The sequence below is a fragment of the Embiotoca jacksoni genome, unplaced genomic scaffold (assembly GCF_022577435.1).
Source record: "Embiotoca jacksoni isolate LCO1_2020_lvr unplaced genomic scaffold, fEmbJac1.0.p SCAF_3, whole genome shotgun sequence".
Taxonomy (NCBI): Eukaryota; Metazoa; Chordata; class Actinopteri; family Embiotocidae; genus Embiotoca; species Embiotoca jacksoni.
In genome coordinates, this window is record NW_027185381.1 from 24223338 (window position 1) to 24247690 (window position 24353).

Genomic DNA, 24353 nt, shown 5'->3' on the forward strand with positions numbered 1-24353 from the left:
ACACACACACGCACACACACATGCACGCACGCACACACGCACGCGCACACACAGCGCAGAGTGGAATTTTAGGGATTATTAAGGGTGTTTAAGCAGGAAGCTGCTGTATTTACTGATGGCGCTGACACTTCTGTCCATAATCCTCCGCTCCGTAAACAAACAGGACATCCGACGCGACATCGTCATCGACCTCCCCTCGGCGTGTTTTCACACCTTTAACTGTTCATCAGACGCGTAGAAACAGCTGCCCGAAAAACCCTCGGTCAACCTGCTGCTGTCAATCTTCCAGCATCCCTTCGACAGCCGCCTGCTATTTAGTAACACAAAACACGTTTTCCCTGAGTGGCTATTTAAACAACTCCCGAATGACTCACACCACAGAAAACACGCCGCAGTAGTGGATGCAGCCATGTGCCAAAACAATTCTCCGTAATCCCCCAATTTGGCAGGCACACATCAACAATTTTGAGTTAATCCAGCCAGATTATCTCTCTATTACTTCGGCGTTAAGGTCAGCGTTATCTGCGATCTCCGTTGCGAGCGAGGCGTTCTACTGCATCGGAGGGCTTTCTGTTTCGCCGGGCAGTTTTCTGTGACACCTCACACAAAGACGAGCGCGATCACCGCTCCCCGTGACCTTCAGACGACCAGCAGGTAAACCGCAGAAGAAGAAGTCGCGGGGGAAGAAAAAAAAAGGGGAACGACAGCTTCTCGAAAATGAGACGCAGCATCTTTTAGATCGCCGCGGCAACGCGATCAGAACGGTTTATTCGATTGGATCTGGAGCGTAAAAAAAAGATGTGCAGACTTCTCGGCTGCGTCACATTTGAAACCGGGTGCACGTCTTTTTCAAGGTTGCCCATGTGATACTGCGGATGGATTAGCGCTTTGCTCCGCAGCGGTGAGCAGCGTCAGGGCGCCGCACAGCATCAGCAAGTGTGTCAGTGGGCCAGAGTTAAAAGAGCGACCCATCAACCGACACCGACTCTACAGTTTTTCGCCCTCAGAATTACGGGAGGAGGAGAAAAAACACAAAAAAAACATCCCTGATTACCATGGCAACAGGGCTGCATTACACAGGATGTAACTCAGAACATATTTTACATGCAATTGGCTTGGGGGGAAAAAAAAACAAAAAAAAAACATCGTACTGCAAAGATAAAACAAAAATTAAAAAAAAAAAAAAAAAGATGAATTTATTGTGATGCCGTCCTTCATCACTCACCCCGTCCCAGCACTCGGGCATGGCTCCGCAGCGACTTTCAGCCGACGAAGAAGAAGAAGAAGAGGAAGAGGAAGAGGAAGAGGAGGAGGAGGGTGCAGACGAGCGGCCAGGCCTCTCCTGTTTTAAGGGACTAGGTCCTGGTGAGCAGCTGTGGGTGGTAGATGCTGAGAGGATGCTGCAAGGTCTTTGTCTGCTCGGCTCTGCTCCCCGACCACACTCTTTAAACAGGGGGGGGGGGGGGCTGCTACCCTTCTCCGCCTCCTCTTCCTCCACCCCTCCCCTCCTCTTACGCTCTATAGGTGCCTGAGACGGGCGGGGGAGGGGCGGACGGGGCGGGCGGGAAACGATTGGCTCCGAGTGCTCCCTCCCCCGCGCGGGATTGGTTCGGCTGTCCTGTCAGTCTGTCGTGCCTCTCTCATCAGCACCACCGCGCTAGTTCTGATCTGGTTCTCCACCACGACCTTGTTGTGTGTCGGCCCAAAGAAAACAGCTACTGTTCACGAATTAGGTCAAATATTTGATCATTATGCGGTTGATTACGAGCGATGAGTTGTCACAATTTTAAATATTAAACAGGCTTTTACTTTCCTTCTGAAAAATTAAACAAAATGACTGATTAATGTGTCAAATGCATAACCAAAAAAAAGGAGCTGTGGGAACGTATTGTATTTTAAATATATTTTAAATATATCTATCATAAAGTGGGATGAGGCTAAAAGATAATTACCTGATAAACTGGATGTTAAGCTGGATGTTAACCAAGACTTCACACAAGAATTTTAATGGAAGGTCAAAAGTAGGTGTTTTAAATGTCATTTCTCTATGTCAAAATAGAGTTGTTGGTTAAAATTGTGATGGCGGGGATTTGTAAGCGAGGCAGAGTACTGAGAAGAAAAAGAAGAAGAAGAAGAAGAAGAAACAGGAGCTTCCTGTTTCTTACGATCTCTACTAGCGTTGTAAATAAGTGGTTTCAATGGCGAAAATAACAAAAAAAAGACAGAAGAATACAGATGTTCAAACTACAAAAATAAGCCCAAATCCAGAGAAAAACAAACGACATCCAAAAGACAGCAGTAATTATTGCTTAACGTCATATGTGCCACTAAAGACAACAAAATGGAGAACTTCGATCGTTACTTTTCGATAACTCTTCAGAGTTAATTAACGTACAACACTCAAACAAAATACCAGCGAGGAAGACATTTCCCAGAACAGAGAAAATAGAAGGAAGCAAAAGGGGAGTAACAAGTACAAAGACTACGGACTGCATATGATAAAAGCATCAAAGTGAAGTAATTAAGACCACAAATAAGGCGTCGCGCCCCCGAGAAGATTTAGAAAACAATGCAAATAACGCGTTGCGAAATATAAAAGACTAAAATAATAAATGGCTCCTGTAATAAAATGTTTTGAAGACAACAAACCACATTATCGAAACGAAGACCGCGGCGCTGTCCGTGGTGCTGAAACGAGGCTCTACGTGTCACTGAGCGTCTAGAAATGCTTTGTTTTGGTTTTTTTTACTCACCTCTACGTGCAGAGGGAAGACATTCTCCTGTCCTTCATCGAAACGCTGATTTACTCTGTTATATACAGGAAACCTCCACGGGACTTCAGGTTTTGTGTTACAGAGGATCCCAATGACATCTTTGCAAAGTGGCCAAGCTTCTCCTTTCCACGAGCGTTTCTTAGGAAGTCCTTTACAGGCATCTTAAACATCAGACTGTATGTAAAAATGAATGTAGCTTCCAGGTCTGGAAAAATAAGCCAATGTGGAGGTGCTTTAAACTGCAATACCTCTAATAGACTTCAATTCAACTTATCCTATAAAATATAAATCGATTATTGATGATCGACATGATGGTGCCATTTTCTAAATTCCCGTCCAGGTGGTCCATCAAAAAATAATTCAATATTAGTCCTCAAAAAGCGGTAGCTCTGGGGGCGGAGGTGGAGGTGGGGGTGGGCGGGGCGTTTCTGGTTTGATTGACCAGCCTCGAGTCAGAACCAAGTATGGTCTTCTTCTGGCTCCAACAAACCAAGATGGCGTCTCACAAACCAAAATGTGAGACTCAAGGCTTCGAAACGGACCATTCATAATCCAATGGGTGACGTCACGGTTCGCTGGAGCTTGGTGTTAAATGATACTTTATCCAAGACACGTAAAAAAAACTCTGTCACGTGCTGCACGATGCCATCAAGTACCTGGAAATGGAGGCGATGGCATGAATCCATGAGGTCCGTGTCCTGTTGGTCGCCATCCATACCGACCCCGAGAATAAAATCCTCTCGTGACTTTGTTCCCTGAAGATCTGTCTCCAGCACTATCTCCTGTTTTGGAATATTTCCGGCAGGTGCACGACGCGCTGGGAGAATTTGTTTTCTTTCTTCTAAAGTAGCAAACACGAGGGGTTTCACATCTCGAGGCACAAACCTCAATCGTGCAACAGCTGTGTTTGTTAGCACGGTGACCCGAATTGTCCCATCTGGGAGCATTTGGGGAGGTGTGTGTGTGTGTGGGGGGGGGGGGGGGGCTTGTTAGCTTTGCTGCAGCTGAGGAGACAAATGTTACGTGCTCGACTCTAATTAAAAATGTTTCAGGAAGTAAAATGAAAGTCGATCTTCGGGGACGCTCGGTGGTGATCAGACCCGACAGGGTTGAGGTGGAAGGGGAGAAGCGCATACGTGCCTCCTCACCGGGCCGTGATGGTGCCGACTGCAGACTCTCCCTCTCCCTGCGGTGTCATTGAGCCCCTCCCACTCCCCCTCCTCCTCCATCTATCCTCTATTTCCCCTGTTGACAGAACACTCAGCGTGCTGACTTAACTTTTAAACGCCACTCTTCCTCTGTGTCTCTCTTTGACTTTGTCCCCCCCCCCCACCCTCTTTTCCCCTCCAACCCAAGAGATGAACTTTCTCCCCGCTGACTCAGCATCTCGCCAAGAGCAGTGATGGTCAGCGGGGACACTGAACCCAGAGGCTGCTCTTCAAGTGAAGACTGAAATATGAATGTCAAGACATTTTCTAGGTTTCATCTCGTCCTTCTCCATTTAGGCACCAAATGTTGCGTTGTTTTTTGGTTTCTCTCCAGCAAAGCTTCCATTTCCATCTTGTTAATTATATGCAGCGCCATAAAACATGAGGTCGCACCTGTCAGCTGAGGCTGCAGGTATGATGTGTTGCACACGTTGGTCTCCGGGCTTGTTGGGTTTCTTCCATCCTTCAGTTCCCCTTTGTTTATGAGCTGTTTGACAATAGACACATTTATCTCCACATATCTCCCCAAAACTTCAGATACTTACTCAGATACACAGATATTTTTCAGATACTTTGGTTTGACACTAAACTGCAGCTTCATTTAAAATTCCAAATCTGTCTCCTAAAAATTATGTTTCTGTACAAACTGATTCAGTCCCCATAGTCGCTCTATGGATTACATTAGGTTTTTTTTTTCTGTTGTTAATGAATCAAGCAGCACAATTCATATTTTACAGTTATTCAATTTAAACCTGCTGTTGGGAACTTTTGTCTCCTCCGTTCTGCTTGTGAGAGTAATAAAAAACAACATCATTTACATATGTGCTCACGTCACAGGCTCCGCTGTAGCCTACCGCTACTGTACCAGCTTTAAAATGGTGCTTAAATTGTTTTGAGCATCACAATAGACTGTATTTAAAAGGGGACGTAGCTTTCCGGGTCTGAAAAATGAGGTCGATTGGGAAGCGCCTTAAGCTGTAATACCACCGAGGGCCACTAGAGGTCGGCTCCAAAAAGCCTCTGGCTCCATAGACTCCCATTCAACTAGTCTCAGAAAAGTCAATGCATTTTTTTTTCACAATTTGTTTCAGTATTGTTAGCTAAAGTGTAGCTAGAGCAGTGTTTTTGGGGGCGTGTCAGTTTGATTGACAGGCCTGTGGTGCAGTCAGGTTTTTATCGGTGGCTGGGACGTCGTATCGTCAGGTTTCCAATCAGATCGAGTCAGATCTACCACTCGCGCCTCTCCAGCTCGCCCAAATAGCTCGGCTCACTTCTGGCTCCAAACTGCTTCGAACTAACAAGATGGTGCCGGCCAAAATCCAAACTCGAGGCTTCATCACTGTCGCGCACAAATCAATGGGCGGCGGGTTGTTTTATTCCCATTTAAGTTAGCATATAGGGCTAAACCGAAAGGACGAGGAATCCACAAAAGGCAAAACACAAAAGAACAACCAGTGCCTGGTTCTCAAAAAACAATGCACCTCCTTAAAAATCAGCAACACCTGGAGCTGATCGACCCTAAATTCTATAAATACGACCTTTAAACAAGGAAGTAAACAACACAAATACTTATTATACACAACACAAAAAGGCTTCTCCAGTTTGCTCAATTTGTACACAAAAATAAACTTAAAAATGACACGTGGTTTTACAGTTTCTCTGTGAACAGCAGCAGGTGCAGTGACCTCATATTAACTATTTACACCCTATTTATGTACGCAGTTAATAAATAAACAAAGTTATCAACAGGATGTGTGCTGGCGGTGTTTCTGCAGTCGGAGCTGTGAAAGACTGAGACGTGTGTGAGTGTGAGGTTTTAAACTGCAGAGACTTGATTACAATCTGACAGCCTTGTTTGTGGAGGCTGCCGTTACGGGCCTCCATTACATCAATAAGGACTGTGATTAAATCATTTACAGCCACATGTAAAGTGTTGGCACTAATTAGAAGAAAATGACGAAGCATTAAAATGTTAAAGATGTTTCGTGAAAACAGATTTTTTTTTTTTATAGATATGGAAATACAGGCACTCAAACCTACAATCACCACGAGGACACTTTTGTTTACATAATCTAAATAATATCTTTACTCCTGAGGGCTCCCTAGATTTATACTTAAACATGGTCTTAATTTCCTACGAGGTGCATATTTAAAGTTGTGTTTGAAGAATTTCAAATCTACAGAAATTTGTATAATTGCAAAGACCGTGCACGGGGGACCCTTGAGGGCAGGGGGGGGGGGGGGGGGGGGTGCATGGTCAAGAGGCTCTGTTTGAAGTGACTGTTAACATTTCTCTGAGAAAAGTCAATAAATGAATCATAAAGAGACATGAAGAGTGACTCAAAATGACCAGAAAGTGTCACAAATGACTGCAAAAAACCAAATATGTATAAAATGATTTCACTGTGACACAAAATGGCCAAAAAGAGTGACACAAAAAAGACCACTACAAAATGCAAAGCAACTAAAAAGAGATGCAAAACAGAACCCAAAAAGATGAAACTGTTGAAAAAAAAAAAAAATGCAACATGAACACAAATACATAAGTATTGACGACAAAGAGACACAAAATAACTGCAAAAATAAACACAAAACAAGATGCAAAACAACAAGATCGAGATGCAGACAGACGACAGACAGATGGATCTGTTGAAAAAAAGAAGCAAAAGAAACAAAGACAGTCAAAATGTCTGCAAAGAGACAAAGAAAGAGACAAAAATCTATAGAAAAAAAAAAAGGTACAAAAATGAACAGAAAAAGAGTCAAAATGACTGCAAAGAGTCAAATGGATTTAAAAAAAGAGCCAAAACAATTGTTAAAAGACACAAAAAAGGATACAAAACTAGCCGAAAGAGATGTAAACACAGCACAGAGAAATGGAAGTGTTGAAGTAACACAGAAAACAACCACAAAGAGACACAAAGAGATACAGTACAAGAACAAGAGATGCAAACTGACCACAAACAGACTGTTGACACGAAGAACACAAATCATTGCTGAAAGACTTCAGGGAGACACAAACGCGCAGGTCGTTTTATCTTTTTGTTTTGTGGTCTTGGTGTCTTGCTTCTACATTTTGCGCCACTGATTTTCAGATGAAGCTCTCTATTCATAGCATCTCTTGCTCTTAATTAAAAAAGATGTCGACATTTTATATCTCGCAGCTTTTATTGCTGGCGCATTCGCTCAGAAAGCCGTTTAACTGACAAACTTTGACCTCCTCTGGGTAAAAAGGTGAGGCTGCGTGCTTCAACATTAAAAAAAAATAAATACGTAAATCCCTTTCATCTCGTGATCTCTTGTACCGGATGATGCAGTATAATATCCCTGTCGAGGCTTTGAAAATAACTGCGTGACTCAAGTCACGAGTCGAAGGTGTGAGAGCTCTTTCATCAGAGGAGCAGCAGCGTGAAAATCAAAAGCTTTAAAAAAAAAGAAAAGAAAAAAGAAAGTCGTCTGCACACTGAAAGGTTCTCGATGAAGCTTCATCGCAAAGAGATGCAATATATAATGTGAAGCACTTTGTGCTGCTTGTATTTATTTATTTTTTTTAAAGGTGCTGTATAGATAAAGCTGAGTTGAGAACAGATTATGTAAGATTTTCATTTCCTCACGGCGCATTTCAGAGTTGAAAAAAAAAAAAAAAAATCACCCAATAGTCTTATTTCCTTCAAGAATTCCTTCTAGAAACGAGACAGACTATCTTCATGTCACGTGCAGCCGGGAAACGACACCGCTGTTCGAATGCATCGTTATAACTCGAGGTTGAAGTGTGAAGGTGTTTAATGAGCACATGTCTGACGTTCAGCACACCTCCGACACAAATAAACCTGCAGCAGTTGTTCGACGCCCTTCGGAGGACTTATATCCAACTGATGCTGCAATGCTTCGTGAAAGTTGATCAAATCTGACAGTTCAGCTGCTCTAGTCAGTCGAGTCGAGTTTAAACTGCGACGGCGTTCAATTTTAACTGATGTAAACTGATTAAACTGAAAGTAAAGTGTTGATTAAAGACAAACTTATGATTTAAAGCATTTTTTATTTTTTTTGCAGCATCCAGTATCTATTTTTTTGTGATGTTATCATCGTTTTTGAGAAAGCTGGAGTCCTGCGACAGAAACAAGGACTGTTTTGCACATTTGCAGCTTTTCCAGGTTTCTGAATGCTATTTCAGCGAAGTGACACGACAAAAGGTGTCTCACTTCACTATGTTAAGTCCGATATGAGCTGAATGTAATTTTAAGCCTAACTAAGTAGCCAAACAGTTGAAACTAATGAAAGCAAAGCAGGACTTGAAGAAGCCGTCACAATCCTGAAGTAAAAATCTATTCGGACCAGATAAGATATATTCTCAGTTTGTGAATTAGAAATCGAACTGGCCACTTTATAATAAATATTACTTAGTTATTTTAACTCACAAAGTTAAAGCACAAGTTTTTCACCTCAGCCAAGTGACCGCTGAGTCAGCGCTATCAATCAGCAACGCTTTACATCAGTTGTATTGGATATGGATAGGTGACCCGCATCGTCTGCCGTGCTGCAGCTGCTCTTGCTGCAAATACTGTGTCGTGCAAATACATCACAATGTCATCTCCACATGTGAGTGCACGCTGCAACTACACACTTGTGTATACAGCTAGCCTTGATGCATATTTTTTTTCCCACTGCAAAGCTTGTTTTGTTTTTTTATGTCGGTGTCATTGTCAAGACAGCACCTGGAAGGCTAATATCATCTTTATATATATCTATACATCTTTATATTTAGCCTTGAAATGACATATCTCTCTTGTGACTCAGGCGAGCGTCACCGTTTCCCCGAGTGAGGCGGCACAAAGCGGTGACAAAGAAAGATGAGACATCGAGGACGCAACAAAAGGGGAGCTGATAAGAAAAGGTAAAAGAGACGCGAGAGGTGGGAGCGAGGGGGGAGCGAGGGGGGGGGGGGGGGTTGTTCATAATTCAGGCTCATACCTTCCACTCGCCGGGCGGCATCAGCTGTTCACAGCTCTCCTGCAGAGAGAGACACAAGCAGAGATAACAGACAGAAATTACAAAAAAATTTAAAACGAAGGAGATAAGCAGTCTGAACACATAAACAGACGTCGCGCAGTTAAAGCGGGGCGTCCATTGTTGGAGCTGAAGGCCTCTAGACCTTTTTAGAAGAGACTGCACTGTAGGTCCAGACCACAGAACACAGAAAAAAAAAAACAGTTTCCCAACAAGCGCCTCAGCAGGACGGCAGACGTTTGGCGTCACCTGCTCACTTGATGGAGCAAAAAAATACAGATCCAGATTTTTGTGGTTAAAATGGACGGTTTGCTGTTTTTAAAGGGATATTCCAGCAATTTAGTAAGACGCTGGGTAAGTTAAGAGGACTCACAAGAGACATATTAAAAAATAATGGTCCAAATTGATGCAACAGAGGTCAAAATGGTTGACTTTTAGTCCTAAGCTTTAAAAACACTGGATCCTACAGTTCCCATAATGCAACAAGATAACTGGCTTTCATCAGACTCCAGTTCACATTAATGTTTTTAACTCTTCTCTGCAGTCAGATTTTATATTCTTCTTAATTAAGAAGTACTTAATAACTTCTTATGTAAATATCACAAAAGCACAAGTAACGGCTTAAACTGTAGAAGATACCTGAACCGTTACATTTATATGCAGAAATTATTTATTTATTTATCTCCATGAAAACGTAGAACACAAAATACGTAATTTTGTATGTACAGTATGTATCTTTCTACAGCCAACCTACTAAAATATGAATCATAAAGCTCTTTACATTTTACATTTCATGGTTGCCATACTTCTTGTCCACAACTGCTCCAAATTTCAGATTGATATATAAACATACAAAGGTTTTGATGTATAAAAAGGGGCTTTGGAAGATGTTCTTATTTACAATAAAACAGCAGTAACGCCTATAAACCTCGACTTGTTGCTTATAAGTCATCAATGATTTCTACACCTGTGTTTTTATGAAACAGACCTGAGTTTGGGTCAATGAGCAACTTATGTGTAAACAAAACCAGATGCCGGCATTCGAACACAAGGAGGCGCTGCAGAGGCTTCGCGCCATCGCTGATCGATATTATTTTTTGCCTCAACCGTTTTCACAGTCGTCACCCGACGACTACTAAACTAATACCGACAGCGTAAATTGATGGGAGTCCCCCCGTTTTAAAGGTATTTCAAAAATGTTGCACGGTAATACACCTGTACGCGTGTAGTTGGCGCCAAACACACGTTTTTAATTAAACAACGATCGTTATATTTCTGAAGCGCTGGTGGGAAACTGGGCACAAATCATCAGTAAAAAGTGAGGAAGTGTTTTTTTAAAAACAGGACGAGACAGAGAGCAGCAGCCAGATCCCCCTCCACACCAACCCCACCCCCACCTCCACCTCCACCCCCCCTCCCCACAGCAAACCACCTCAACAGCCATCTGCATCTGTCAACAAACATGAGCCGGGCCAAAAGATTGAGGCATTAAAAATAACATTTTGGTCATCTGGTCACCGAGGCAGCCAAAATAAATCACAAAAATGACAAGCTGGCTGGAGTCGAAGTGATAGCTGTGCCGGCATCAGTCAAAGCTTTCCACCTCTGGAACACTTTGAATTTGATGTCGGTCAAAATAGTTCAATATCTTGAATAAAATGTGTTTTTATTTTTATTTTATTTTTATCTTGCAGGAGAGGTGTTCACCTTTTAGGGGATCTGGTCTGGGCCATCAGGTTAAAGGATAAGTTCAGATTTTTTTTCAAGTTTGTATTAAAACAATATTCACATGTAAACTGAAACCTGTTTTGCTTGCTGTAATAATTCAGTAAAAAAAACATTTTTTTTCCCCCTGTTTCCTTATAGTGGTATGGTGGAGAGATAATAACACAAAGATATTTGTATGGAGCCCCAAAGTGCCGAACATTAAATAAAAACAATTAAAGGAATAAACTGTTTGAATGATATAAATGAACCAACTAACTGTGAAGTAACAGAAAGAAGATCAAAACTCAAGTACTTGTGATGAAATGCTGTTTCGTTAGGACTTTTTCTTTAAATGTCACTTTTATTTTCTTCACTTTTGTGTTAAAAATGGCATTATGAAATCAGTGACATTTCAATAGAAAAAGTGTTATTATGAAGTCAAAATTAATGACATGAAATAAATAAAGTGCCACAATGAGATAAGAATGACATTGAAATAAAAAAAAAAACATTGTCAAATTAAATTCTTTAAAGTTTTCTTTTTGTTTTTAAACTTAAAAAAAACTAAAAAACAAGAAAAAAAAAATCACGTGATGTTTTATAATTATTTGTTGATTTAATATTGAACATTTTGGAGCGCCATTGATTTGCACTAAAACAGACTGTAAATTTTAAAAGATATTTACTTGATTTGTCAAACTGAATCTTCACATTTACTTTAGAAGACATTTTTATTCCCCCTTATTCACATTCCGATGTTCATAAGACCCGATTAATGTTTTAAGACAGACATGAAAAACTGTGAACCCATCCTTTAAGAAGAGATGTATTGACATAAAACAGGATTTCTAGGATAAATACATCCTGATGTGTTACAAGAATAACACATTTTGAAGAGCAACATTTGAAATCACATTTAATATGTTTTTTTTTTTTTTGGTCATATTTCAGTTCACCTATCCTAACCTGTTATTTCAGTACATGTATTCTTGCTCTGCTGCTCTTTTAAAGCTCAGAGCAGAACAGGAACATCTGGACCAAAGAAAAAAATTGAACAAAAAAACAAAATTAAGGACATGCACATGAGGTTAGGTGCCAGTCAGACAGATGGTTTTCACACTGCATCCTTGTTAAACATGCACAAGTCGGGTCTTAGTTTGTGAGGTCACGAAGGGGATTTCTGGAGGTATTTCTGTAAAAAAAATAAAATAAATGAATAACAGCATTAAAAGACGTGAACAAAGAGAAAAAGGAAAAGTGGTGGATTAAGGGGGAGGGGGGAGAAGTCACATTTAAAGTTATTAGCGATGAAGACCAGAAAAGAAAGGACAGGCGTGGCACTCAAAGATCAGATCAGGGACAACACCTGAAGAGAGAGAAAGACGTCACACAAAACAACATGGGATCCTGAAGCTGCCCTCTAGGTGGACATGGCACCTTCAGACAACGCTAAACGAGTTGTTAACTTTTCCAATCAAGGCTGCTGCGTCGTTACCATAGCCGCTGGAGGCCTGAGGCGGCGGTAATCCAATGAATCGATCACTCATCTCAGGAGAAAAGCACATCTAAAAAGGGCAACTTCGGTCCCTTTGGATTTCATGCAAGTGGATCCATGTTTTCAGGGGGAAAATGTTAGTGATGACAGGACGGTGGTCGGACCAGCAGGTGGCACTCTTCTCCTTCTGATAATACCGTAAGTAGAGGATGTGAAGCAGCCTCAGCTCGGAGGAGGGCGAGAAGGGAGACTACAAAAGCGAGACTGTCCATTGAAACCCAATAGGATGAATTTTTTTTTTGGAGTCCTCCTACAGCCCAGGTGATCCCTAGGGACTGTGTGAGCCGTCTAAGGCTGCATAGCAATAAGGGTTGCTGTGAAGATGCCATGATGCGTTTCTGGCATCTGTGTCTGCATGTTTCCTGAATGTAGATTTTGGCCTAGATTTAGTTTCAGAAGGAAGTCTCTGTTGAGGCACTAAATTTAATTCATTAGGTCCAGGAGGATCAGGGGACTGGCTTGATTAAGTCTGATCCTGGAGATGCTGACTGGAGATGTCCAGAGAGGGGGGTGGGGAAATCCCATCACCAGCAAAAAAACAGAGGATTGGAGGCTGACTGGTGGTAAGACTGCTAGAAAAGGTTAGTATAACATATATAAGGGGTTGTGTTTTGTTTTGTGTTCGTGCTGAGATACTTTTATATACTTTTAAAGACCCTACGCTGTAAAAAAAAAAAAAAAAGGAGTTAAAGAAGGGTTTGAAATACGAAGTTTATAAGCCAAATTGTGTAGCAGATATGTATGTTGAAAAGCCAAAATTTTGTGCCATTTATATCATAAAATCTTTTTTTTTACATACATTAAAGACAAAAATTGACACCACACTTGAAGTTCACAAATCTGCAAATATAATATTCTCTGTTTTTCTTCTTCAGCGCTCGCCTTTGTACCAAAAACCTACTTTAAACAATGGACAATAAATTAAATATATTAAAATGGGTGATTTAAAGCTCCACATGACATAAAATCACATGAATTCCACTACAGTCAGAGGCTTCTCAGCTAAGCTACGCTAGTTAGCAAGCATTTAGAAGTACTATCTTTCTTTATTTTCTGTCTATAATATAATTTGTGATTCAGCTTTTGTCTTATTTATGTATTAGATCAAATCCTGTACGATTTTTGAGCTTCAAAATTAATTTTTCATTTCTGTGAGATGGGAAAAATTGGGACGAGCTAAATCTTTCTCACCAGGCTAACTGGCTGCTGTGCAGTCGCTGCAAGAGTCTTGTAAATTTGTGTAATTATTTTTTTTCTCAAAAACTATCCATGTTAATATTTTTTAAAAGTTAAGGTGTCAGCTATAAAGTTTAAAGAGCTGAAGCATTTAAAGTGCGCAAAGAAAACGTAGCATCTGCAAACAAGATGTGTTTTTGTTTCTTCTTCTGCTCTCTCGACTATTTGTACCACAGAGCTCGTTTTAATGAATCAACTATCAAAATGAATGATTTAAACAGTTTAACCGAATACAAATCACACCAAATCTTCAAATGAGACGCTATTCAGCTAAATTAGGCTATTAGCTTTCAGCTGGTTAGCTCTTCAAAGGACTAGTTTTGTAGTTTATATATATTATATGTTGATATGTTTGAATTAAAATATTGGATTGTCCACAACTGTGAGCCACGGTGGGACATGAGAATCATGATCTCCCAACATTTTATTTGCTTCGCCTCTGACCTGGACGGCACATGTTCTCCCGCCGCGTTTACCGCCGGCCGCGTTTACCGCCGGCCGCGTTTACCGCCGGCCGCGTTTACCGCCGGCCGCGTTTAGGTTAAATGAAAATGAATTAATCGTTAATATTTCCTCGACGGAGTTAATCCATGTAATGAAATGTTAACCATCTGATGTTCCAGCTTTCTGCTCAGCTCTGAATTTTCCCAAAGCTGCGGCAGTGTGTGTTTTTGATTCGGTGTCCTGGCCGGTCAAGATGTCTCTGCTGGTTCTGGTAGTTACCGGGAGGACCCCGCTGGTCCGACGGCGGGTCTGGCGGAGCCAGTGCCGCGCGATGACATGCCAGCGGTGAGTGGGGCGGCTGGGGGGAAGGGGGTGATTAAGGGGCGCGGGGCTGGCGGGGCGCGGCAGCCCCGCGGACGCCTCCTCTCCTTTATCCTGCTGTGTTGCGAAAACAACAAGCACAACATGGCGGTTATTTGGGGGGGAAAATAAAACAACAACCGGGGAAGCAACACACAGTCAACGTGAACGATATGGCGCAAAAATCATTCATTATCATTTATCCGATGTTCGTGGAGGTCGTAGACACGCGATCACCAAAGCCTCCGACCGCGTGACGAAGAGACGGCTCGCCTCGCCTCGCTGCTTCTTTTCTGTAACGGTGTCACCTGAAAGGTCACGATGAAGATCTGCAGCCTTCTTTTAATTGGAGTGAAGGTTGCAGGCAGAGAGCTGCTGCATCACAATGTTCACACGCAAGTATAAACCAGGAACATGACACATGCAGAAAAGGCTGAACAATAATTGGTAATTTGGCCAGGATTTTAGATAGACTGAGATCCAGCATGCTATTTATTTCAGTTATTCCAGCTGTTTTTTTTTTTTTTGTCCACAAAGCATGAAATTACTTTCTTGATGTTTCCATTTTAAATATACTGACTAATAATAACGGATTCTGCCAATAAATTGAGTCAGTTGTTAATTTCAGAATGTTAAATCCTCTGAAATGACTCAATAATATAATAAATGAAGACATAACAGCCTGCCAAAGTTTGAACTATTATGATTTTTTTTTTTTAATTACCATAAGGTGAGCATCATCTTGTAAATTAAATAAAGTAATTTTCTTTCTGTGTTTGGAAAAAATTTAATAAATGGATTTTCTTTCACATAATTACATTTGCAAGCCCCAAAATTTGAATATTAATTATGAACTGTTTACAGTTTTCTCTCACAACACAAAAGGCAAGTGATCATTTTATAATTTTTATTGAACCATTTGGACATACAAAAGCATGATGCTACCACCACCGTGCTTCACTGAAGGGCCTTTTATGCTCACTTTCTTAGTTATGTTCCCAATTCAAACGCTTCATCATTTATTTCTTGTTGTAAGTGCTGAGCTCGACAAATCTGATCAGCAAAGCAACTCCACAGACGAGCTGAAATATCAGTTGTTGTTGTCAGCACGGCTCTAAAACGCAGCATTAGTCCGACATGAGTTTTTACCCGTTTTGTGCCAGGAGATAATCACTCAGTAACTCCCCTTAAAGGTCACTAACTCGCTGTTGCACAACACCAGACTTTAAATAAGCTTGTGCCGGGGAGAGAGAAAGAGAGATAGACAGAGAGAGAGAGAGGCAGGAGATAAAACTGCGAGTGTTTCTGAGCCCGAGCGGTCTTCGACAGAACAATAAAAGGAGCGACCCGTCGTGTCACATCCGCAGCCGGATGGATAAGGCAGCGGTCGATCGGCCTCGATTATTTACCGGCGGGCGAGTCATAATAATGAGCGGTGCCCGATGACCTTTCGCTGATCGATGACGGGATTCATATCGATACGCAGCAGATTGTTGCTGCTTCTATTTAGCCACCGAGTCAAAGAGCCCCCCGACCGACTGTATCTCCCTCGTTTCTGACACACGGGCAGAGTGAGTCACGCTTATCGTGTTCAGTCAGTGGCTTCATTCGCCGCCTCTCTGTGATTCAGTGCAAGTGAGAGGCCTCTCGGAAAAGAAAAAAAGCAGAGGAAATTCTCCACATTTGTTTACAATTGTTTTCATGCAATTGTGGGCACCAACGATTTTGTCGTCTTTACAGCTTTCTCCTAATTGGCCGGTTCAGAACTCCCGTTCATATCTCTCAGAGCTCGTTTTGCTCTGTTTCATTGGATCGAGCGTCACAGTTGGTAAGAAGTTTAAGTATGTGTTGTTGTTTTTTTAAGGCATAAATTTGGCTTCTTCGAAGCACATTTTTCCACCTGGCATGTCTCCACCATTTCCATCATTCCTGCAAAACGAGGGACGTTCAAGAGCCCTCAATTTCAGCCGCAGCTTATACCTGTTGCTCATCAGATGGATAAGTGGACTGGAATAAGTGGCGTTTACATAACCGACTACAGCCTATTCTGTTTTTGATTCCCGCTATCCTTCACCACTCTCTCTCTCTCTGTCTCTTGTCTCTCTCAGCTTAAATGAGCTTTCATCTTCTCCTAGTGTTGTTATCAAAGAGTCACGGTTGGATGGAGTTCATTAATTTCCTCCTCCGCTGGTAAACAAGCGCATTGTCTAATTATAAGCCATCACAGCTAATGAGTGCAAACATCTCTGCCTGGTTATGCCAAGAGTTTTTTTTTTGAAGAGGGCTTCATCCCGCGCAAACTAATCAGCACGTGAACAGGAGGGTTTACATGCGTTAAATAAACCAGGCGGACTGACCATGTCTGAGTCCACTCCTCTCTGCTCCGGCAGCAGGGGCTTCTCCTCCGTGAACTGCTGCTCCTTCATCCCCGCCATCCTGTACAGCAACCTGCAATCACCATGGCAACATGCAGAAGAAAAAAACACACACACACACACACATCTAAGGTTACACTATCGTTTCATCATTCGTCATTGACCTGAGGAAGATAAAAAAAAAAAAAAAAAAATGATCAGCGGTTTGCACTGTGCTGCATGAGGATGGCGGCGGTGACGTCGTCCTTCACGAGGTAATTTCACAAATTCACATTGTGAAATTATGGAAGGAATCTGGTTTGTTGATTGAATGTTGTACTGAACAGGAATAATCTGAGCAGCTGACAGATGAGGAACTGATTGGAAACGGACAGAGATGGATTCAAGATGGAAATTTGTTTTTTTTTTGCTGCAAAACGGCCCTCCTCTTTTGAAAGATGTATGTATAAAAAATGAATCTTCAGCAAAGTAAACACCAGAATTGAATTAAAACATCACTAAAAAGCTAAAGTTACATAAGCATTAATGCCTCGGATTCAAACTCGGGATAAATCTTCAAAGAAAAAGCTTAACCAAGTAGCTTATATTCAGTTAAGAAGTGCTTCATTTATTATTAATATAGTGCTTTATTCTGTTGTAAACTTTAAAATTTAGAGGGTTTTTTTCCCCATCGATCTACACTCAATAATCCATAACAACAAAGTGGTAACAAGTTTTTTTTTATATATATATATTTTTTTGCCAATTTATTCAAAATCTAAAACTGATATTGAAAAAACTGTGAAGGCAGTTGCATGTATGTCATTGTGGGAGTGAAAAAAATCAAACAAAACAAGAAGACCGCTCATTAAAATATTGCTCTTTAGCACTACTAGTGGCCAAGAACTCAGCAGGGTACCTTTAATAAAGCTAGATATTGTTTTCTTTGTCCCCTAGAAACTATTAAACTCTACTAAATACAAAAAAAAAAAATCCATTGCTGACAATTCAAATCCAAAAAGGAGAGAAACGGTATAAAGTTTGGACTGACTATCTTATTTTGTTATCCAAAGTCCAGCATCTACAAAAACACAGTTAAAGGTCGAGATAATAAAGACGCATTCAAAACCGGAGTCGACATAGATGCTTACTGACCGAGATCGCTCTTAAAAAAAAAAAAAAAAATGGAGCGTGGAAGTGCGCAGATGCTTGCCCCAAAGATAACGAGAGGACCGAGGCCGCATGAGAGTCTAATTAAGTCGGGATTGTTGTACAAGCATTCGAGGGCACGACCACAACACACAGCTGCACGCAAGGACGCCAATACACACTGACACACCAGTCGGGGTCAGACGGCATCGGCGCAATAGCAGCGCTAGATCATGACATCAGTCCACACAAACATGACCCCAGTGGGGCTCACAGGGGGGGAAATTAGCTGCCGGCATCAAGAGTCCATGTTAAAACTGGCAGATTACGTTCTACCATTTTTCATTATGAAATAATACTGTCAGGACTAGTTTCTCTTCACTTAAAGTGAAATTAAAAAGTAGGATACAAATCACTTTTTAACTTGCAAAATCTCCAGTTGATAATAATTCTTACAGACCTTGCGTTCAAAATATCTATATTTGAAGCATATAAAGTGTCACAAGGAACAAAATGTGTTTTTGTTTCTTCGTCTGCTCTTTTTGTGTCAAGGAGCACATGAAAACCAGTAATAATGGAAATGATTACGCAAATGTGACCTAATTAGCTTTTTTGTTAGTTAGCCATGTATGCTTCGATGGAGAGATTAAAAAATAAAAGACAAGAAACGTAAAGCTATAATGTGGGACCTGTAAATCGTGCACATTCAAGCTCTTGAAATGACATATTCTATTGTGTTGTTTTTTTTCTTTTTCACAGTTTGAGGTTTTGACTCTTGCTGTCTCAGTTATGTAGTCTTGCTGTGCCCTCTTGTTTTGCTATTGTTTAATGGCACCCAACTGGGTGCTACCATGTGGCCATTTGTACTTAACACTGGTGCAGCCTGGTGCACCAACGTAATGGCTGGTGGTCAAAGTAGTCCAGGATGACCACAGGGAAGCTGAAGCATCCTTAACCATCACCTCACCTCTGCTACTTCAAGAAGGGCTGGCTGTAATTAAAAGGACAAAAGGTCATAAGGGACGTTGTCCGGTGACCCTGGTACTCCAGGATAACATTTCTCGATATAGTGCGAATTACATTCGAATGGAAATCTCGCAATTGAAACATCAACAAATAAATTTCCCAAAAACAAAACCGCACCATCCATAAGGATGAATTTTGTATTTTTTTTGTGTGTTTGAAAAAAAATCGTCTTCCCGGCCGCCCGTTTCTATCCGTCTTTTTCCGTCTCTCCAACCTCTTTTGTCCTCTACTGCTCTCTCTCTCCTCTCACCGGTATTCATTCGACATAATCTGCTTGTTTTATCCGACACACTTAAAGAGACAAAGCCCAGATGCCACTCACAGTCACTCCCAGTAGCTGGTGAAGTGTGTGTGTGTGTGTGTGTGTGTGTGTGTGTGTGTGTGTGTGTGTGTGTGTGTGTGTGTGTGTGTGTGAGACCCTGCAGTGTCAGTGTCACTACTTAACAAGGAAATTTCCATCCGCTAAGAAATTACACAGCTACACCCCAGCACAGATTTTTCAAAGAAAGGATCCACCTGTCAAAGCTCATGTGTGACTTACAGTATGCAGTCAAACCAAAAATAGTGAACCAAAAGCTGTGGGCTTGTAAAAAAAAACAAAACAATCAGCTGAAAGATACTAAAACGCAAAGTAAAACATTACCATTATAGAAATATCCTTTAGAGCAGCTTTAAAATTGGTTTTGGATTTCACAACATCAACTAAATGCCTCTCCAACTCTTCCCTTTTAAAGCATTATTATTAATTGCCATAACTGCTCTCTTATTTTAGTGGCGCTGACCGTCATTTCTTTTTGTGATTATAACATAAAGTAACTGCTCGGCTAAAATGAGAGCAGTCAGATGACCAGAAAGGCCGCAAACAAGCACATTTTTTCACTTTAGTGCACTTTGTGTGGAGATGAAAGTGAAAGTATAAGTTCACCAGAGTCACCAGTGATCTTTGATTTCACAGTAAAACTGCATTAATTTTCAACTTAAATGTAAATGTGGCCCAATATTTTAAAGTTGAATTGTAGGAAATCTGTGTGTAAGTTACCATCATTGGTGGATGATGTATTGAGTACTTTACTCAAGTAGAAGTACAAATATCACACTGTAAAAATAATCGATTACAAGTAGTAGTTTTGAATTTATAATGTTTCTTAATTAAAAGTATGCCAGTTTAATCAGGACAATGTAAAAATAATTACTACAGTGTCTCATTTTGAATATTTACAGAAGTTTCAAGGTCCGGCAACATCCACAGTTAAAATCCTGGCTGCTCAGAGTTGTATTTAAAGACAAATAATCTAGTTTTAAAACATCTTTTAGCTGAATGTCTGACAGCTCGCAGGTCTTAAACCGAATCCTTTTTTTATGTTTTTACTGGTTTTAATCGTTTGAGGTTACTGTCAACATCTCTATCAGTTGGAAAGATTACATCACACACCTGCCAGTCAAACTGGAAACCAGACCTGATGATTATGTTTTTCTCCTTTTCCCTCTGTTTACCTCCCCCCTCACCGTCTCCCCACCCCCCCATCGTGTCCAGTTTATTAAATGGGCGAGTGTGACCTTTGTGGAGTGACTGGAAAGGAGCCATGAGGAGTATTAATATGAGAAGTGAGATGAATCAACACCCACCTCTCTTCCTCCTTGTCCCTCACATCACAGCTGCCTGTCTGCTTACTTATCACCATTTCATCTTCGTCATCCTTCGTCTTTTTATTAAAAAAAATAAAAATAAATCACTGACCTACTTAAAAATACATCATTTGACTTTTCCAATTCGGTATACGAATAAAAGGAAGAATTTAATCTGGGCCACAAAATTCACGGCAAACTCTCCGTATAAAGTTTACATGATAATGGATGCAGATTTATAGATGGAAATTTGTGGTAATTGAATTGAACAACCTGGGATCCCTTCATTAAGACAAATTAAGAACAAAGCAGGCGTCTCTCTCGTCAGTGGAAATGAAAACTGTCCCTTGCAGATTCTATTCGTTGTAGCTTGCGAGTTTATTAAGCGAATGTTTAAAAATGTGTATGAGCCTTAGCTTTGGCTAATCTCAGGTAAAAGTTCATTTTCATCAGCTCCATTTAGGAAGTCTGCTCTAACCTTTAGTTGTCCTGAACAAGGACAGTAAAGTTGACTCAGCTTATTCAATAACAAGCACGACAACTGTGAATAGTATTACCTACAGATACGATAAGCGACTGCGTAAAGATTTTTTTTTACAAAAAAACAATAAAATTATCGAACCCTTGGCGTCGCTGCAGACCGCCTGTTTTTTTATATTTTTATATTTCTTCTATTCAGATCGACTGATGAAATAAATGCTGAGAGAGATCACATTGTGTTACAGAAGACGGTGCTGCAACCGGCTGCCCGGGTGTCACGCCACGACTTCATCTCTCTATAATCTACGAATAAAACCAAAAACCTCGTGTCAACTGTGAGTGAAAGCGCTCCGGTGAGTCTCCAGAAGAGATCAACACAATAAAGCGTCGCACCATCTGTGAACTGTCATAAGCTGAAATGAAAAAAAAAAGAAGATTTTCACCCGAGGTCACAGCCAAGACGTCTGAACTGAGAAAAAAAAAATAAAAAGAGCTCCACCTACAGACGCTCAGACGTCACTGACAAGCTATCCAAAGACAAAATTACACCCACACTGCCCTCAATCTTTAGAACAAACCGGTGATGCATGAAAGATATGCAAAAAAAAAAAAAAAAAAAAAAATAAGGAGACAAAAAGGATCCTGAAGGATTACCTCCTTGTCCTCATTTCACCTCAGTAAATCCGTCTATCTTCCCTCCATTTCTTACTTGCTTGCTTGCATTGCTTTACAATTTCGCCTCGAGGACCATCTGTGTACATCATGTCGGATTTTATTTTTTTTCTAAATTCGTAACGCTTTGAAAACGTTTTATCCTCCGGGAGTTTTGTGTTTATGAAATCCATCTGCACGACACTTTAAACCGGACAAACTAACAACCACTTGTACCGTATTTATTAAACGTTCTTCAACACAAGAAGTAGCAAACTACCCAAACCGCAACAATACCGGATGAAGTACACCACCATTTGGGATTTTTCAGTGTCTAAACTAAAAGCGCGGACGCAATTTAAATTCCTGTAGGACTGTGATAGTGAAATCAGTGTGAAGCACGTAGAGTATGTGGCCCTACTGACAACATAAAAGGTAAGAAACTACCATTTTAACGTTCACAAACTCCTATTTTCATAGTGCAAAACTATTCTTGCTGCTGTCTTTGTTTCTTAAAATGGTTTAAAATGTTAAAATTTTGAGGCTTTGAGCTTTCAAATGATGTTAAGTTCATTTTAATTGTCTTTTTAAATCTTTTTAATTGCATGTCAATATTTTACTTTTTGTGTCTTTCTACTACAGGTATTACTTACTTCTGTCTGAAGCTAATTTTCCCAGTTTATTGAAATTTTGAGAACTTTCACTGCTGAACTGAAAATGTTCTCCCACATAAAGAAGACAATAACTAAGTCTTGAAAACATAAAGTGCCGTGTCTTAACTTTTGTTGTGAAGTTAAATGTTTTATGTTTTATGTCAGGTCTGACAATGATTAACTATCAACACAAAACAGCCTGCACGACCTATGTGACACAGTGTTTAGCTAAAAGTTGCTGGCTCCTCGCTAACTTCAACGAGGCTTCAAGTTAAGAGGTGAAATACGGCGAACTGACTTTACAAGTGTACTAAACAGTGATGTGAGAGATAAATGTGTTGTTTCCAGCCGGGCTTTTTGTGAGTCTGCTCATCTCCTCTGTTAAATTTCTGCTTTGTCTCTGCTTCTTCTTTTTGTTTCCATGATTTTATTATGCGTCACCGTTGTTTGACAGTTCATTTTTTTGTTTTTTTTTGCCGAACTCTTGCGTTTTGTCCCCCGAGCACCTTTTTCCTTTTATTCTCCTTTGACATGTTACTTCTACTTCTTGCAACCTTCCTCTTCCACTTCGCTCTCAATTATTTTTCTGTTCTCTTTACACTGCTCGTCTTCCTCCTCCTCCTCCCATCTCGGCCTCGCCTCGCTCGTTCTCATCCCTCTCTCTTTGTCCGCGGCTTTTGTTCGCTCTGACGCGCTTATGTAAGACGGCTGGTTGTGAAATCAATTACCATTACATTACGTCGGCTATATTCGGCCTCGTGACGCCGCTGCTGCCGTTGGAAAGACGCCGGCGCCGTCCTCCACTGATTTCTTGTCTTGTGTGTAACTTTGCATCCATCTAAGGTGAAGTTATTGCCGTTTTTCTTATAATAACCAGAAACCTGATGATGTGTGACATCCGGATATTTAAACCTGGGTCAGTCGATCTGTAGCTACTGTTTCGGATTGTGATAACATTTTGTCGGAGAATAATGACGTTGTTTGCTCCACAATGAAGTTAAAACTTGACAACGCTCTTGAGAAGCTGTTTTTGAAAGCTGACTTGTTGCATTCAGAGGTTCCAGTAAAGTATTTCCTATAAAAGGTTTTTGTGATGTCTGACCTTTTCCTCTAACGACACCGGCGGGGTTAAAAGCAGATAACGCAGCCTGAAGCCGCCGATCTGGAAAGCTGATTTCTTTCTGACCGAACACCTCCAGGCCTCCGAAGGTGACGTCACTTCACCCGGTACATTTTACAGCAGCTCTCTCGGGACCAATACTGGTGATAACACAACTTTACATGCAGCATGCTGTGGCGTCGTGTTTGCAGATGTTTTGGTTTCTGTATTAATTTTGAAGTCAAATTACATATTTTTGTTATATGTGGTTGTTTTGCGTTTCTCATTTTGTCTTTTTGCGTCCATTTTTTTTTTCATTTGTAGATGATTCGTCTATTTTTCATTTGTGTCATTGTGGTTGTTTAACTTCTTATTTGTTTTGATCTCAGTGGTTGTTTTGTCTCTTTGCAGTTTTTTGTCTTTCGTGTCATTTTCAACTCGTTTTGTGAGTCTGTTTGTTGTTTTGAGTCTTTGTTTGTTGTTTTGAGTCTCTGTTTGTTGTTTTGAGTCTCTGTTTGTTGTTTTGAGTCTTCGTTTGTTGTTTTGAGTCTCTGTTTGTTGTTTTGAGTCTTCGTTTGTTGTTTTGAGTCTTCGTTTGTTGTTTTGAGTCTGTTTGCAGTTTTGAGTCTTTGTTTGTTGTTTTGAGTCTTTGTTTGTTGTTTTGAGTCTCTGTTTGCAGTTTTGAGTCTTTGTTTGCTGTTTTGAGTCTTTGTTTGTTGTTTTGAGTCTCTGTTTGTTGTTTTGAGTCCCTTCGATATCGTTTCTATTTGATTTGGAGTCTCTGCTTGTTTTGTGTCTCTTAGCAGTTTGGAGTCTCTATTGTCACTTTAAACTCGTTTTGTGAGTTGAAGTTTTGACTGAACTTCATTTTACGTCTCTACTGGTTTCTTTTGCCTGTCTGTGGACGTGCTGCATTTATTTGTGGTTGTTTTCTGTGTCTCCGAGATGGTTTTGCTTCTATTTGTTTTGAGTCTCTGTTGTCATTTCATGTGTCTGTTGAAGTTTTGTCTGCAGATCATTTTAC

General features: G+C 40.7%; 1 protein-coding gene across 5 annotated transcripts in view; it reads right to left on the reverse strand.

Annotated features, from left to right (window-relative positions):
• Nucleotides 1-24353, reverse strand: part of ndrg4 (NDRG family member 4) — a 68914-nt gene that overhangs the window by 18735 nt on the left and 25826 nt on the right. For 3 of the 5 annotated variants that reach the window (XM_069162300.1, XM_069162304.1, XM_069162301.1), the window contains 3 exons: nt 16649-16739; nt 14211-14369; nt 8954-8992 (listed from right to left, as the gene is read on the reverse strand). In XM_069162300.1, the coding sequence (XP_069018401.1) occupies nt 8954-8992; nt 14211-14369; nt 16649-16739 (289 nt within the window). Of the gene's footprint in view, nt 1-1225; nt 1426-8953; nt 8993-14210; nt 14370-16648; nt 16740-24353 lie in introns of those variants that run through there. The other 2 variants (XM_069162302.1, XM_069162303.1) reach the window with 2 other exon arrangements.